Source organism: Vulpes lagopus, chromosome 12 (genome assembly GCF_018345385.1).
Source record: "Vulpes lagopus strain Blue_001 chromosome 12, ASM1834538v1, whole genome shotgun sequence".
In the NCBI taxonomy this organism is placed as follows: domain Eukaryota; kingdom Metazoa; phylum Chordata; class Mammalia; order Carnivora; family Canidae; genus Vulpes; species Vulpes lagopus.
The window spans coordinates 59,349,390-59,365,407 of NC_054835.1; the positions used below are offsets into that span (position 1 = coordinate 59,349,390).

The following is a 16,018-nucleotide window of genomic DNA, read 5'->3' on the forward strand; positions in this document are numbered from 1 at the left end:
CGTTGGGGACGGGGTTTGAGGGCAGAGTGCCCCCCGCCCCCCGATCCATCGTGTCCACAGCACACTCACGGCACTGGCTCTGCAAACGGCACCAAGCAAATAGGAGCCGTCCCGACGAGCGCAGCCCGGCGCCCGGTCAGCTCGTCCCTGGGCCACAAGGAGGGCGTCCTTCGTGCCAGTGCTGCGGGGCCGCCAGAGGGTCTCGGGGTGAGCGGCCTGGGCCTAGGCCTCTGTCCTGGGGGCATTGGCTCGGGGCCGGGTACTGGGCCTGTTGGCCACGGTCGTGCCCTGGGCTGCAGCCTGCTGGTCCTGAGCACACTTCAGGGTGGCAGCTGGCAGAGAAGGGAGAACGAGGCTGAGCCCCCCGCCCTCCACGGCCTCTCCCTGGCTCCTCTGTCTCTTCTTCTCCTCCCGGGAGGTGGGGGGTGGTTGGCAGCACGCTCGCTGCTGCAGAGAGTTCAGGGGGTGCAGCCTCATGTCAGGTCAGCCCCTAGGAACGCGCCCTGTGTGCAGGTGACGTGAGCCCATGTCGCCGACACCCGGACTGCAAGCAGCCTCTGGGGGACAGCCTCCTCCTTGTGCTGCCACCTTCTCCCTCCTGCCTGTCTCCTGTGATGACGGGCTCGAACCATCAGCGTCCCCGAAATGTCGCTGCTCCAGAAAAGATGCTTGGAGAGCTGTGCTGTGTGCGCCCGCTGTCCCCAGAGGCCCTGCGTGCCCCGGGCGCCTCCGCAGGCCTCCCTCTGGGGCCCGCGGCTAGATTTCCTCTTGGCCCCGTTACTGGCGGGAGGGTGGGCGCAGGTCTGTTGGCCCTGGTGTCGCCTGGCCCCGGAGTGGGTGGGTGGTTGGTGGCCACGCGGGGTCAGACGTGCGTGTGCTCACGGCTCGCTCGTGGGCTGGAGATGTGCAGCCTGTTGCCTCTGTCGGGCACCGCCGCTCTGGTGCAGATGCTTGAGGACTCTGACCCACGCCCCCCAAAGTCTCCAGTGATCAGTGTCTGAGGTTGGGCATCCCCCGTCACTCGAGACTCTCCCGTTGCCTGGTTCCCCCCCCCCCCGCACCTCTGCCTGCTGGTCACCCGCAGCCCAGGCCCCTGCGCCCAACCACCAGCGCCCCGCTCCTCGGCCACAGGAGGGTGGAGGGGCCGTAGTGCGGAGAACTTACCTTTTCTCTCCTTTCTCTCTTCCCCATCCTTGTGCTTTTGCAGGAGACGTTCTCTTTCAGATGGCGGAAGTCCACCGGCAGATTCAGAATCAGCTGGAAGAGATGGTGAGGGCCCCGGGGAGGAAGGGACGGAGGCGGGGGCGGCCGGTCCGAGGGAGGGGAAGAGCCGGCTGTGTGCCCTGGCCGTGTGTCCTGGGGCACGTTGCACAGGCATGTGGCCGCCGCAGGGTGGGGGCGTATCCCAGGCCTCATAGGAGTCACATACTGGGGAGCTGACTCTCCGGGGGGCCAGGGACGTACAGAAGGACTCGGCAGGACCGGGTGCAGAGCAGGGGGCTCGTGGGGGCTCTTGCTGTTCTCTGCCTGGAGTGGAGCCCCCAAGGTCACAAAGGCCGGGACGGTGGGACGTTCCCCGCAGGCTCCTCGGGGTGGCCGGCGTCCGGGGGGCGGCTCCCTCCCTCCCGCCCTGGCCGCTCACCGCCCGGCGTCTTTCCTCCACATCCAGCTCAAGTCGTTCCACAATGAGCTGCTCACACAGCTGGAGCAGAAGGTGGAGCTGGACTCCAGGTACCTGAGTGTAAGTAGTGCCCCCCCACACACACACCCGGCGGGGGCCCGCGTCTGCTGGGAGCTCCCGGTCCTGCAGGTTCCCATCCACAACAAGTGCAGCCCTGGGGGCACCAGCCTTTGGGTGCCCCGTGCGCCCGGTCCCTCCTACCGGCAGCTGGTGCTGCCCGCGCCCTCGGGGCCCAGCTGCCCGCCGCGGGGCAGGGAGCGGGAAGGGCCGTCGGCTCATCGGTCTCTGCTTCATGTGGCATCTTCGCATCTTTGCACCTCAGGCCGCGTTGAAGAAATACCAGACGGAGCAAAGGAGCAAGGGTGACGCGCTGGACAAGTGCCAGGCCGAGCTGAAGAAACTCCGCAAGAAGAGCCAGGGGAGCAAGAACCCGCAGAAGTACTCGGACAAGGAGCTGCAGGTGGGACCGGCCGGCCGGCGCCGCGGGGACGGGGCCGTTAGCCCTGCTGTGTGAGGCAGGTGGCCCGGCCAGCGCGGGGCGCAGAGCAGGGCGGGGATTTAGGACAGCGTGGCCCATGGTGGGCACAGCCCCAGACACCGGAGCTACCGGAACCCCAGATACCGGGGTGAACCCCCGGGTGCAGGTTGACACAGGTCAGGCCCAGGACACCCCCCCCCCAAGGTTGCACGGACTTCAGACAAGGAGGACGCCCGTTGTTTCCAAAGGAAACCTCAAGAAAGCCTCTCCCAGCTGCTTCAAGGGAAGCACCCCGGGTCGGGTGTGGGCACGAGGCCCCCCTTCGGGTGGCGGCGATAACAAGCCAAGGTGCACCACGCACGCCTGCTCGTGGGCCCACGTCCCTCAGCCGTGTGCCGGGACCCAGAGGTGGGGTGGTGCCCGAGGAGCACGCGTCCCACGCCCTCCCTGAGCGGGTGCAGGTGACAGGCCCCCCGCTGCCCCCCTCTGTGCAGGGCCCGCCTGGTGGGGTGCACGGGCTTGGCAACAGCAGGTGAGAACTAACGAGCACAGCCTGGCGAGGGGAGCGGGAGGGGCTTGTCGCCCGGGGCAGCGGCAGGCAGCTCCCGAGTCAGACGCACGTCCTGGCGCCGCGCTCTTGCCACGGTCCTCTCCCGGGACTGCCCCAGCTCGTCAGCCCTGAGGACCTGTCCCCGAGGCCGTCCCACAGAGTCATCTGCAGAGAGAGTCCCGTCTAGGAGCGGTTGTGAGGCTGAGCGGTGAGAAGCCCACGCCTCGCTGGACGTCTTGGTTTCGTCACCCCCGTGGTGTTTTGCCATTTTGCTCACCCAAGCTTCGAAGGTGAACAGTCCCCGTCCCCCATGCCCCGCCGGCTGGAGGCCAGGAGCCCCCTCAGCGCTGGTGTGATTGCCCTGAGCTCCCGCTGAGGGGCCCAGGGGGTGTGGTGGCGGGGACACGGAGGCCGGCTCGTCCAGGGGTCAGAGCCTGCGCACCCCCCTCGAGGCCGTTTTTCCTTTCCCTGGTATCAGCTTGGAGATGTGCTTCACGTGCCGTAGGGTGGGTGGGGGCCTGGAGCGTGCCCACCCCTGCAGCTGTGCCGCCGTCCCCACGCTCTGCCCAGAGGATTTCCAGCACCCCAGAAAGGAGGCCCCCGCCTGCCCGCAGGCACCCCTTCCCCTGAGACAGCCGGTGATCTGCTGTCCGCGTGTGAACCGGCCCCGTCCGGGTGTCCGGTGTGAACGGGTCACCACCGTGTGGCCTTCCACATGCGGCCTCCCGCCTCAGCACCGTGCGCCCCAGCCTGGTCCACGCTGTGGCCTGTGTCAGAACGTTCTCCTTTCACGGCCACGAATGTGGGAGCTCTGTCCTGAACAGGGCCTGGGCCTGCACCAGCTGAGTTGCTGTGACCAGCCCCCGGGAAGCTGTCACCAGCATTTGCAGCTGGAGGGTGGGGGTCATGGCCGGGACACCGGGGGTGGGTGGGGCTGGTGGAGGCCCTGACAGCTCTTCACCCCGTGTCTGTGGAGTCCAGAGACTCTGCTGCATGTAGCCCCCAGCCACCCACGGCCCTCAGTGCGCCCTGCGCCACCCTGGACCCTCGGGCCTGCAGAGCGGGGCTGGAAGGGGACACGTCAGGGCCTGCATGCACCCTCTCCGCACGCCCTCGTCTGGTACTGCTGGAAAGTTGGCTCTGTTCTCGCTGCACGGGGTCTCCCGGCAGAGCCCCAGCTTGGCGAGCTGGCCACATCCACCCCGGTCTCCATGACTGAGGGTCACCCCCCAAGCCCTGGCCATCAGCACAGCCTACCCGCCCCCAGCAGGGCCCGGCCCCTGCCCCTCCTCCTCCCTGGCACCTGCTGTGCAGCAGCGCCTGGTCACCCCACGCATGGCTGGCGGACAACCCAGGTTGGCCCTGCCCCATGCAGGCCCTGCCCCATGCAGGCCATGCTGTGAGGCCTGGTGGGCAGATCTGGACTCTCCTCCTGACCCTGACCCTTGCAGGGGGTGTGGTGGTGGCAAGTTCCAGGCTCGCCCAGCCTGCCCGCCCCTTTACGGGGTGGGTCCTACCCCCACATGCCAACGCCCACAGAGTGGCATCCCCCTCCCTCTTTCGAGCACCTGCTCAGGCCCCACCTGTGGGTCTCCTGCTTCTCCAAACCCATCTTCCCTCTGTTGGATCTATGATCATCCAAGGGTTTTATCATGACTTTTCCCAGGTCACTGAGCCCCTTCCCGGGAGGGGTAGGTCGCGTGGTGCTCAGCACGAGGTGCCGCACCGTGACAGCCTGGACATGTCCCATTATTTCAGTTTCCTTCCTTGAGGGCAGACGCAAAGGGATCGTCGAACCAGCACACAGAACTTCAAGAGGCCTGGCTGGGACCGTATGGGGTCGGGTGGTTTGCAGAGCGCTGTAGCGACTGTCCCCAACCCTGCGGAGGAGCTGGGAGAGGCAGATGTGCCCACGTGGTGTTCCCGAGTCCCGGGGGGGCAGGATCCTGACTTGTGTGGGCTCCTGGGGCTGCATCCGTGAGCTGAGGAGGAGGAGAGTCGTGACCCCGGGGAAGGGGCGTGGGGTGGGCTACAGACACAGCTAACGGCCTTCCGTGCTCCCTTGCAGACTCCTGTGCTCCTGGGCCCCGAGCCTCATGCAGCCCGGGGGGGCAGGCCCTGCACCCCGGGGCTCAGGCAGGTTCACCGAAGCCCCTGCCCTCGGGGCGCTCCCCTGCCAGAGCAGGTGGTAAACCAGATGGCTTGAGCCTGTGCCACGGGCTGGCGTGGGCCTGGACACTGTGGCCGGGGGTTCCAGCATGGGCTTTCAGGTGCGGGTTTGCTCGGTGCCAGGGAGAGGGGGTGGTCCTTCAGGAGGCTCGGCTGCTGGCGTCCTTCCCCCCCCATGTCACGTGTGTAGAACATTTGCTAGGGAGAGGAAGGGCTGCCCACGGGGCAGGGCCAGCCCTGGGGTCTCCTCAGGCAGCTCCGCGCCCCCCAGACGCACCCCCACCTGCTTGTCCTCCCCCAGGGCCTGTGCTGTGCGGTCCGCGGCCAGGCCGAGCCAGAGCACCCCACTGCCCATGCGGCAGAAGGGACGTTGATCCGACTGGGTGTCGGGCCGTCAGTAGGGGTTCCCTGTGAACGGGACTGGGTCAGAGCCGGCCGTTTGCAAGAACCGCTGGTAATTGAGGCTGTGTTTTGGGATTTCCATCAAGAGAACTGATTTTAGTTGTAGGTCAGGGAACAGGTGCTTAGAGGCATTTGGGGCACTAAGTAGGACGAGAGTGGCATCTAGAAGTAGGGAAGGCACCAGGGGCCGTCCTGACGGCCAAGGCCACTCCCCAGACCTCCTGGCACCCATGGAGCACCCGTCCTTGTGGACGGGGCCGTAGGGTGCTTGGGCCGTGGAGGACATGCTGCGTGACTCTGTCCCCTTGGCCCTCGGCGTCTCCGCGGAGCCCGCGTCCCCCTCCCCAACGCACAGGTGTGAGCGGTGGCACTGTGTCAGGGTCCTCAGAGCTTCTGGGTGATTGTGACGGGCAGTCAGTCCCGCCGGGCGGCCGGTGGTCGCAGGGCTCGTGAGCGGCTGGTGTGGAAGTGGCCAATCCTGCAGGCCAGGCAGCAGCCTTGCATGTGTTTGCCCCCTCTGGCCCAGCCTGGCCCAGCTCTGACTAGAACGAGACGGGCAGAGGCAGGGGACCCCATCCTCCAAGGGGTGTCTTGACGGATAGAAAACCCAAGAACACACGTTGGGTGTGTGGTGGGTCGGGGTCCAGGGAAGCGGGGTGTCTTCCTGTGTACAGGCTCCATACACCGAGAGAGGGGTTGTCAGGGCCCCAAAGGCAGAGGTGAGCGCCTGGGAAGGAAAAGAGACGGGGTGGACCCTCCCCGAGGTCCCCCGAGGGTGGGCCAGGCCTGCTGCCCTGAGCACGGTGAGCCACGGCCGCCTGGGGCTCTCGGGTGGCCGAGCCCCTGGAGCCCCTGAACCAGGCAGGGTCCGGCTGCTGAGCACTCGGAGCTGCGGGGAGCGCTCAGCCAGGCCCCGTCCCCTCCTGTCCCCTCCGGTCCCCGGGGCCACGCGGCCGTGGGGGGAGAGGTTCCGCAGCCCCACGCTGGTTGTGTTGGAGGAGGAGGTCCAGGGAGACCCTGAGCACAGCCTCGTCAGAAGCGGGGGGCGCAGGCCTCCTCGTGGCGGCCGCCCCCCTCCCTGGGTTCGCGTGTTCCAGGAGGCGCACACATCCAGATCCCAGTCTGCGAGGGGGGAGACTTGTTCTATTTAAAGGGGTGTGTAATTAACGAAACAAAAACAAAATAACCATAATTTAGGTCTTCAAAAAAGATCATGGCAGAGGCTGGTCCCGTTAACGTGTGGAGTTTGACGCCGTGCTCGTGGTTCAAGCCCCCTGTGCACCTCCCGGTCTCACTTAAAAAGCTCTTCCATGCCAGAGGCGGTCTGTGGGCAAGTCTCCCGGCCGCGGTGTGGACGCCGTCCCGCCAGAGGTGCACCGGCCGAGCCTGAGAAAGCAGCGGCCTCTGCGCCCTGTCAGGGCCTGTGTGTCCAGAGGTGGCATCAGGGGTGCCGGGGTCCCAGGACAGGGCGCTGGGGGACGCCCTCTGTTCCTTTGAACCTTTGGGCTGCGGGGGCCATGTCGCCCCGCACACCGCGCCGTGCCCACCGGCCCCCACTTGCCCAGATGGAGCCGCGCAGCGGGTTGTGGCCTCGGCGCCGACTCAGCCGCCTGGGAGTGGTCTGGGACGTCTTGGGCATCAGAGCCACAGAGCCCTTGGGAGCCGTGTCGGGCACGTGGCCCCTGCCCTCTCACGGCCAGGCCTGGCCACCTTAAAAACGTAGGAAGCAGGTGATGGTTTTAATGACATTTGTCCTAATAACGTTTTTAAGTGACAGCCCCTGTCTGAACGTGTTTAGAACGTGGCTTTGACACGTCATCACCCTGAAGAATACTAGCGAGATACATCGCGTTCTTTTCCTATTAAGTCTGTGAAATTGGGCGTGGACGTGGAGTGGCAGGAGCTCCGTGGCCGCGGGAGGCGAGGGCTGCGGTGTCGGCGTGCCAGCGTGGGCGAGGCAGGCCCGCCCCTTCCCCCCCACGGAGGAACAGAGACCCCCAGGGCCTCGCAGCTCAGCAGGGGTCGCCTGGCAAGCGGTGCTAAACCCAGCCTCTGGCTTCCTCCAGGCCCGAGGGGCCGAGCTCACCGCACCCCTGGGTGGCGAGGGGCCGTGAGTGCAGGCCGAGGCCCTGGGGCTGGGGGACGGGCTGCGCTGCGGGCCTGACGGGCATCTGTCAGGGCATCTGGCCCACGGGTGTGGACGTAAGGGGCCCCACGCTCTTCCCCGGCCTCTGGGTTGCAAGGGTGCCGGGCAGGGCGTCCGCACGTGGGGTCTGCAGACCTTCCTGCCACGCTGACGCAGCTCTGCACCCCTGCAAACAGGAGCCCCCGGGTTCAGGGAGCTGGACGGCTGGCCCTCCCCTCACGGGCCTGAGGGCGACGGGAGTCTTGCTCGGCCCCTCGTGTTGGAATGAAACCCTCAGGCTCCCCCGCACTGCCCTGCGCCCACGGCCCCGCCACGCCCACCCCCTAGGGGACTGAGGCTGGTGGGGGCTTCAGCCGCTGACGCCCGCCACCTTCCTGTTCCGAGAACCAGCCCAGCCCCCCAGGGAGGGGACACAGGCCTGGCCAGCAAGGCCCAGGGCAGCCGCTGGTGCGGCCGGCAGGTACCCAGAGTGCAGACGGAGCGTGGGGGTCAGATTTTTGCTGCCCCTTCCTGATCCCCGCAGCCAGCTGAGTTCCTCGGCTGCCTCCTGGGGGTCGGTTCCCGCGGTGACAGCCCGGGGCCCGGAACGATGCTCTCATCCACGAGCATCCACGAGCCGAGCCGCAGACCCGAAGGGGCAGCGTCAGGGCCCTGAGGAACGTGGGGCGCCGCGGCCACGTGGGCCGAGGATTGTTCTCGAGCGCCCCTCCCCCCTGTGAGTCACTGCTCGCTCTGAGAGGAGACATATGTTCTGATCACTTTTGTCTTCTCGGATTACAGGGCTGTTGAGCCCAGGGTGACTAAGCGGGAGCGTTCTGCGGTCTTAAACGCTCTCAGCTGGGTGTTTCTATAGCACCGTCGCCATGGCACCGCGGCCGAGCAGGAACGCGGCGGAGGGCGGGAGCGACCGGGAGCGACGAGCCGGCCACGGCGCCCACCTGCCCGCCTGCCCACGGCGGGGACGGCTCGGACCGTTTCCAGCAGCTCAGTCATCGGAGGTGTAGGGCCAGGCCGTGTCCTGTCCCCTGCGCTCTTGCAGGGTGCGTGAAGGCTCGCCCGCGCTCAGGGCCGTGGGTGTCCTTGCCCGGAGCAAGCCGGCGTGGCCCGGGCCCCATGGGTGACCGTGCTGCACCGCCCGTCCCCCTCGACGGCGAAGTTCCCCTCTTGACCCAGATTTCCTGGATGCGCCCAGCGAAGCCGTGGTCTCGGTCCTCAAGGAGCTGCATCCAGGAAGAGGAGGCCGGGAGGGCGGCTGTCATTCCTCGACAGAGGAAGCCGTAGCTCCAGCTGGGGCTGCTGCCCGCTCCCCGCTCCCCGGGAGGCACGGTCCCCAGGTCGCGGCCCCCCCCCCCCCCCCCCCCGCTTCCCAGGGCCATGCGCTCCACCTCCGTCCCGTCCCCTGAGACCCACGCTGCTCTCAGCCGTTCTCTGAGCTTGTTTAAGTAAATGGAAATCTTAAAAATAAAACTCCCCTCTCTCCCCGGCGTGGAGGCTGCCAGGCCCCAAAATGAGGCCAGCGCCCCACACCGCACGGCCCGGCACCGTTCCTCTCCACTCCTGGGAGCGGGGCACACCGCTGGTGAAGATGTGCCACAGCCTAAAAACCCAGAAACCGCGTGCAGGTGGGACCACGGGGCGGCTCGAGGGCTGGGGTTGGAAGGAGCCATGCTTGGTGCTTGAGCGGGCAGACCCAGGGGGCCCCGCGTCCCGGTTTCCACGCCGTCCCGTGCTGACCTTTCACAGTGGCCCCTCTCCTCCCCGTAGGTGACAGCTAGCGTGGAGGCCATTGGTCTGGGCGGTCTTCCCTGGGCCTCCCTGCACGAGGCGGGCAGCCCATCATGGTTAGCCTGGCCCTCCCCCAGTCCCCTGCCAGTTGGTGGGGACGCTAGAGCAGCCTCTGGGACAGCGGGAGGTAGTGGCACCAGGAGAGGGTGGGTTGGGGGCCTCCCTGGGGGTTAAACCCTCATCCTGAGGCCGCCCCCCGAAGGGGCTCGTGGGCACTGGGCTGAGCCAGTGAGTGGTGTCAAAGGTGCCCTTACTGTGGGTGGTTGAGGCCTGTAGGGTGACGGTGGTGTCCCTGACGGCCCGGATGGGGAGGGTGCAGCAGCCGCGGAGCATTGTGCCAGCGCTGAGGACGGGGCCCTGGGGGTGTGCGTCCATCCGGGCTATCCCGTCCTCCCCTGGGAAGGCCCCCTTCCACGGCCACAGCTGGAATCACCCCCGTGAAGTGCAGCCGTGCCCAGCAGCACCCCCCCCCAGCATCTCCCGGGGCACCGCCAAGCACCAGGCCTGCTCCCCCGCCTGGGGAAGAGCCACGGTGCAAGGGAGGTGCTGGTAGGCGCATGTTTCATAACCAGGAGAAAAGTCCTCAGGCAGCTCAGGGAATGGGGGGGTGGGGTGGGGAGAGGAGGGAAGAGGTGTGTGGCCACAGGGGAAGGGGGGTTTGGTCCCCAAGAGCCGTCCTGTGTCCCCTCAGGCACGGGGGGAGGGCCTGTTGCTTGGGGCTGGGGACGGTGGGCGGGCGATGGGGTGTCTGATGGGGTGTCCCGGTAACCGCCCTCCCCAAGGGGGCAGTGGAGCTCTGCATGGGGAGGCGTGTGTGGTCCCCAGGGGTGGGGGGCCCGGGTCTTGGGGGCAGGCTTCACAGGGAGTGGGGTAGTGTGGCTGCTTCCCGCTGGCCCAGCCTGCACCCAGCCTGCACCCAGCCTGCACCCAGCTTGCACGGTGGCCGCGGGGGACAAGCCACACCCACAGGCGGGTGCTCGCCCCTCCGGCAGAGCGCTGCCGGGAAGGGAAGGGAGGCGGCAGGAACATCCCGTTCTGTGCACCTCCTCCCGGCGCCCACCTGGGCTCAGCACTGCCCCCCAGGCTGAGTCAGAGCCGTGGGGGAGGCGCCCTCTAGGCAGGGCCTGCCCGGGGCACGGGAGAGCCCAGGGCCGCACAGAGCAGCAACCCGGGGCGGAGGGTGCAGGGGAGAGGCGCCGGGACCCCGCGGGCCCTATCACACGCACACACACGGGCAGGGCGCGGCGGCCCCCGAGCGGTGCGTCTGGGTGCCCCCACCCCCCACGACGGCTGCCTACGTCTTGAGGGTGCTTTGTTACCCAAAGTTTCCAGCCTGCAAATCCGACTGTTCCAGCGTGCCCCGGCCTCAAGCAGTGTCTCCTGCGTTCTCTGGCCGCCCCCGCAGGATTTGGGTGTGAATTAGTCATTCTCACACACGTCGTGCCGGGTGAGCTTTCCCGGCCCGTCAGGGCGGCTTCAGACGCTTGGATCGGCACCACGGGAGGCGCCACGATGCCTCCAGGGCCGGGCAATCTGCCAGCAGGGTCCGCGCGGGCGTGGGCATGGCTGCGGGGGCGGGGGGCCTGGGGTGCCCAGAGCTGGGCGTGGCCCCCGAGTCCGGTCCGCTCACGCGTGTCGCCCGCTCTCTCCCGCCCCCAGTACATCGACGCCATCAGCAACAAGCAGGGCGAGCTGGAGAACTACGTGTCGGACGGCTACAAGACGGCCCTGACCGAGGAGAGGAGGAGGTTCTGCTTCCTGGTGGAGAAGCAGTGCGCCGTGGCCAAGAACTCGGCCGCCTACCACTCCAAGGTGGGGGTGCTCGCGCGGGCCGCTCCCCGTGGAGCGGGATCAAAGTAATACCGAGCGTTTGGGGTCGTCCCGGGGGACGGCGTGCGAGTAGCAGAGTCACCAGCCAGACGCCGCGGGGGCCTTTGAGGCTTTGGTTAGAAGCTGCCGGCTGTTGTTTTGAGGACAGTGGCTGGAGACTGGTTCCTTGGGGACGGCTTGGGTGCCAGGGAAACCCCTTGTAGGGGTGATGTCGCTCCTGGGGCTGGCTCCCCTGCAGGAACAGGCCTCTGTGCATAGTCTGTAGTCGGGAGCCAGGGAGGGAGCACTCCGGAACCTTCCAGGAGCTCAGAGGGCCTGCCTAGGCAGCCACATTCCCGTCCTTTCTCCACGAAGGGGCCTGCGGATCGGCAGGGTGAATGCACATTCACGCACGTGTGCTTGACCTGAGACTTGCCCTCTGCTCCCCCAGCCTGGGCTGGGAAGGGGAGCCGCCCTCCCTGCGCAGAGGCTCTGCCTCCTGGCCTTCCCAAGGGCCCGGCCACAGGTGCGGGGTGAGGACAGTGCAAGGACGTGCGTCCCCTGGGGGGCTGGGAGGGCTCCCTGGGGCACCGTGCCAGCCTTGCCAGGAGCTCTGTGCGGTGCCTGCAGCTGGGCGCTGGGAGCTGCAGAGGCGGCCCCGCCCACACACGCCGGCTCGCTGTGGGCACCCGCGCCCTCTGGTGGCACCAGGCCCCGCGGCAGGTCAGGGCTCCCCAGTGCTGCAGGCGCACGGAGGCAGGGTTGTCGCCGAGGCCCTGGTGCTCCCCCCCACCCCCAGGGGCTGGACGCAGCCCTCCCGAGCTGGGTGAGAGAGGCCCGAGGGCCCCCAGGTGTCTCCCTGGCAGGTGCGTCCCAGCCCCACGGACGGACGGGCTTCATCAGGTAGGAGCCCTGGGCTGGGCCGCCGCCCCCACCGGGGAGCCCTTTCGAGGGTCACACCCAGACCTGGGCTTGCCTCCTTTGGGTGCCGCGTCCCTGTAGGCCTCTTGTCACCACCACCCAGACTTGTCAACCAGTTATCTCAGCCTCGGTGCAGGTAACACTGGGTTTTGCTGTAGCGCAGAAGCAGCCCGACTAGGGACAGACGGGGTGCGTTACAGAACGGGGGCAGCCCTCAGGCCATGGCTTGCTGGGCCCTGGTCTGAACCACTCAGAGGGCCTCCTCCTCGCCTCTCCCTGCTTTCCCACACAGACGCCCCCTCCCTGCCCAGACCCAGGTCAGAAGTGGGGAGAGGCCACGAGGGCCAGACTGCCCTTGGGGAGGCCCTGAGCTGGGGAGCACGCCACCCAGGGGAGCTCCAGGCTCTGCAGTGGGACGAAGCTCATGTGCCACTTCAGCCAGACGGGAGAGGGGAGGGCACAGCCCCCCAGGCCCTGGACAGGCTCACGCAGGAGGCACCAGACCCGGGTGGGCTACAGGGAACCTCAGGCTGGTGCCTCCCCACCAGACCCCTGGCTTCCTCATCCTGTTAGGCCGGCCGAGCTGTCCGCAGGCCCAGTGCACGCGGAGGGACAGCTGGGCTCTGGGCTCCTGGGTTGGGGGCAGGGACAGTTAGCATCCTGCATCTACCAGGTACCGCCTGGTGGGTCCCACCGTCCTCCACCCCCTGCAGCTTGGCCTGCCTGTGGCCAGGATCCCCAGGGCCTCGAGGTCGCCCACGGTGCGTCAGCTGCATGGCTACTGGGCCGTGGTCCCCTTTTCCTTCTTTGGTGGCCCCTGCCCAGCTTGGACCTTGGTGTCGTCTGAGTCCTGGTGGCCTCATGACTGCCTGGCTCACTGCTACAGCCCAGCCCTCCTGGGGGCCGGCGGGCAGGGCTCACAGGTGGCCACTCTGGCTGTGTGTCCCCACCTGGTGAAGAGCAGCCATCAGGCTTGACAGGTACGGCCCCCTCCCCGGCCAGCCCTGACCCTGCCCCTGCCTTCCCTGCTTCCTCTGCTGCAGGGCAAGGAGCTGCTGGCACAGAAGCTGCCGCTATGGCAGCAGGCCTGCGCCGACCCCAACAAGATCCCAGACCGCGCGGTGCAGCTGATGCAGCAGATGGCCAGCAGCAACGGCTCCGTCCTCCCCAGCGCCCTGTCGGCCTCCAAGTCCAGCCTGGTCATCTCAGACCCCATCCCGGGGGCCAAGCCCCTGCCGGTGCCCCCCGAGCTGGCCCCGTTTGTGGGGGTGAGTCTGCGGCTTCCGGCAAGCTTTCTGGGTGTGGAAAGATGCCCCCCAACCCTGCACCAGGGTGGCTGGGCTGAGGGGTCTCCACGCCAGCCTCGCCTGACCAGGCCCTCCCGCGCCGCCGCCCCCCCCACCCCCCGCCTCTTCCCCACAGCGGCTGTCTGCCCAGGAGAGCACGCCCGTCATGAATGGCGTCTCGGGCCCAGATGGCGAAGACTACAGCCCCTGGGCCGACCGCAAGGCCGCCCAGCCCAAGACCTCGTCTCCTCCACAGTCACAGAGCAAGCTGAGCGACTCCTACTCCAACACGCTCCCCGTGCGCAAGAGCGTGGCTCCGAAGAACAGCTACGCGGCCAGTAAGGGCTTGGACGTGCCCCCAGCCCCGGGTGGTCGTGTCACACCCAGGGGAGGTCGGGGAGGCCCCCGGCCCCGAGTGTGTGCGTGCTCTTGGGTGGCGCCTTGACCCCCTTTGAGATTTCTGTCCTGGATCCTCAGGCGTCGCCTGGCTCCCCCCGCCTCCCGTTAGGCCTCTGGCGAGTGGTGGGCTGCAGGGGGGACACCGCGGGGCTGCAGGGGAGGGTGGAACAGCCCCCCCCAGCTCCCGTGGGCGGCACCACGCGTCCCCCAGCTTAAGGGTCAATGATGAGCAGGTGGGGGAGCCGAGACCCAGGCCCGGAGCTCCCCGCACCTGCTGCGGCAGGTCTGCAGCCCCATCTGCCTCTGACTCTGACGTCCAAAGGCACGGCCCCCGCCAGCCCCGCCCCCGCCCCCGGGGCAGCCGAGCTGACAGGAGGACGGGCACAGCCCCTCACTCCTGCCTGTCCTCCTGCAGCCGAGAACAAGACCCTGCCGCGCTCCAGCTCCATGGCGGCTGGCCTGGAGCGCAACGGCCGCATGCGAGTGAAAGCCATCTTCTCCCACGCGGCCGGGGACAACAGCACCCTGCTGAGCTTCAAGGAGGGAGACCTCATCACCCTGCTGGTGCCTGAGGCCCGGGACGGCTGGCACTACGGCGAGAGCGAGAAGACCAAAATGTAAGCGTCCACCGGCCGCGCCCTCCCAGCCGGCCGTCGGGGCGTCGGGGCGGGCAGCCTGCCCTGCGCTCTGCTGTGCTCGGGACAGCGGCCCCCAGCCCCGAGGCCCTCAGACGTCCTGGTGGCTCCGGGTCCTTCCCCGACTGTTTCCCGCCAAGCATTTTCAGTCGGTCCCTGCGGCACAGACGTGACGGTTTCTGTCCAAGCCCCAGCCTCACGGTCGCTCAGCAGCCTGTCGCCCTCCCTGCTTGCGTCACCCACTTGGCCCAGAGCCCCGCATGTGCACACAGCCCGTCGGGCACCCCCCCCCCACTGTCAGGGCTGTGGCTTCCCAGTTGGCCGAGGCCCACCGTCCACCCCAAGGCTTCCTGCTGCCCCGAGGCTCCTCTGACCAGCCTGAGTGCTGGGGTTCCAGAGGTCACACTGTCATGTCCCCGGAGCCGTGTCTTCACGGTTTCCTTGAACACGTGTGACACAGAGGCCCTGCCAGCCTCTCGCTCTCACTCGACCGCGGGGCCGTGCCCCCGCTACTGTCCTCCGGTTGTGGCCGCTGACGAGATGGGAGACGCCCCCGCCTTGGCCAGGGAGGGGCTGGTCGGAGCGCTGCCCCAGCCCCAGCGGCCCCCATCCTGGCAGGGCGGTCACTAGGCCACCTCGCTCCTGGGCGCACCTGCCGCCTTCCAGACAGCTGCTCTGATGCTGGGGCCGTGTGGCCGGAAACCAGCCCTGGCTGCTGCAGACGCAGGAGCCCTGCCCTCCTGCCGGGGATCCGCAGCCTCCCGTCCGGGGCGGGGGCTCAGGGCCGGGTGTGTGCCCAGGACGCAGGCTGGGGTCTGGGGTCTCCCTGGAATGTGGAATCGCCTTCCCTCCAGACGGTTGCAGCGGGCGGGGGAACTGGGGCTCCTGGGCCCCGGCGCGCTCTCACCTGTCTTCTCTTGCAGGCGGGGCTGGTTTCCCTTCTCCTACACCCGGGTTCTGGACGGCGACGGCGGCGACAGATTGCACATGAGGTGAGCGTGCTGACCAGGGCGCCCGCCCTCGGCTCTGCAGAGGCTGCTCGGGATCAGGGCACCGTGGGCGTGCGGCTCTGTGAGCCGCCCCTGCTCTCGGCCCAGACGGCTCGGCTGGGCTCTGGTGCCTTCTCGGCCCAGCATGCTGTGCGTCGGAGGCCCCGGGTTTCGGCTGCAGTGCACTTTGTGAGGCGGGAGTCAGGGAGCCTGGGGGGTCATGGGTGCTCCGTGGGGTGGGGGCTTCCCTTGCTTCACCCCAGCCGGGGACCACACACCCACTGTTGCCTCCCGAGGGGCTGAGCGGCGCCAGGAGGGCTGGGGGCGCGGCTGTGGGAGTCCCTCTGCCACACTTTCAGGCCCCGTTTCACGGCTCAGTGAGGCTGTTCCCGGGCCTCCAGGGCAGCCCATCGCCAGGCCTTCTCCAAGGGTCCGAGGGGAAGGTGGGGGCCCCACGGGGTCCCGGGCAGGGGTGGAGCCAGCCCCTGAGCACCCCCACCTCCACAGCCTGCAGCAGGGAAAGAGCAGCAGCACGGGGAACCTCCTGGACAAGGAGGACCTGGCCCTCCCGCCCCCCGACTACGGCACGTCATCCCGTGCGTTCCCTGCCCAGACGGCCGGTACCTTCAAGCAGAGGCCCTACAGCGTGGCTGTGCCTGCCTTCTCCCAGGTGAGCTCTGCAGCCCCTCTGCCCAGCCTCCCCTCTGGTGGGGGCACCAGTGGCCTCAGAAACCCCCCCCCCCGACCATGGGGCTCCCAGGCCCGAGC

At 68.1% G+C, this 16,018-nt stretch overlaps 1 protein-coding gene across 5 annotated transcripts in view; it reads left to right on the plus strand.

The window, feature by feature from the left end:
• BAIAP2 (BAR/IMD domain containing adaptor protein 2) overlaps nucleotides 1–16,018 on the plus strand; it is a 58,967-nt gene that overhangs the window by 35,811 nt on the left and 7,138 nt on the right. For 3 of the 5 annotated variants that reach the window (XM_041727254.1, XM_041727252.1, XM_041727253.1), the window contains exons 4-12: nucleotides 1,208–1,269; nucleotides 1,670–1,741; nucleotides 2,004–2,141; nucleotides 10,871–11,023; nucleotides 12,985–13,209; nucleotides 13,364–13,565; nucleotides 14,042–14,243; nucleotides 15,185–15,253; nucleotides 15,758–15,920. In XM_041727254.1, coding sequence (XP_041583188.1) covers nucleotides 1,208–1,269; nucleotides 1,670–1,741; nucleotides 2,004–2,141; nucleotides 10,871–11,023; nucleotides 12,985–13,209; nucleotides 13,364–13,565; nucleotides 14,042–14,243; nucleotides 15,185–15,253; nucleotides 15,758–15,920 — 1,286 coding nt within the window. The remainder of the gene's footprint in view (nucleotides 1–1,207; nucleotides 1,270–1,669; nucleotides 1,742–2,003; nucleotides 2,142–10,870; nucleotides 11,024–12,984; nucleotides 13,210–13,363; nucleotides 13,566–14,041; nucleotides 14,244–15,184; nucleotides 15,254–15,757; nucleotides 15,921–16,018) is intronic. The other 2 variants (XM_041727255.1, XM_041727256.1) reach the window with 1 other exon arrangement.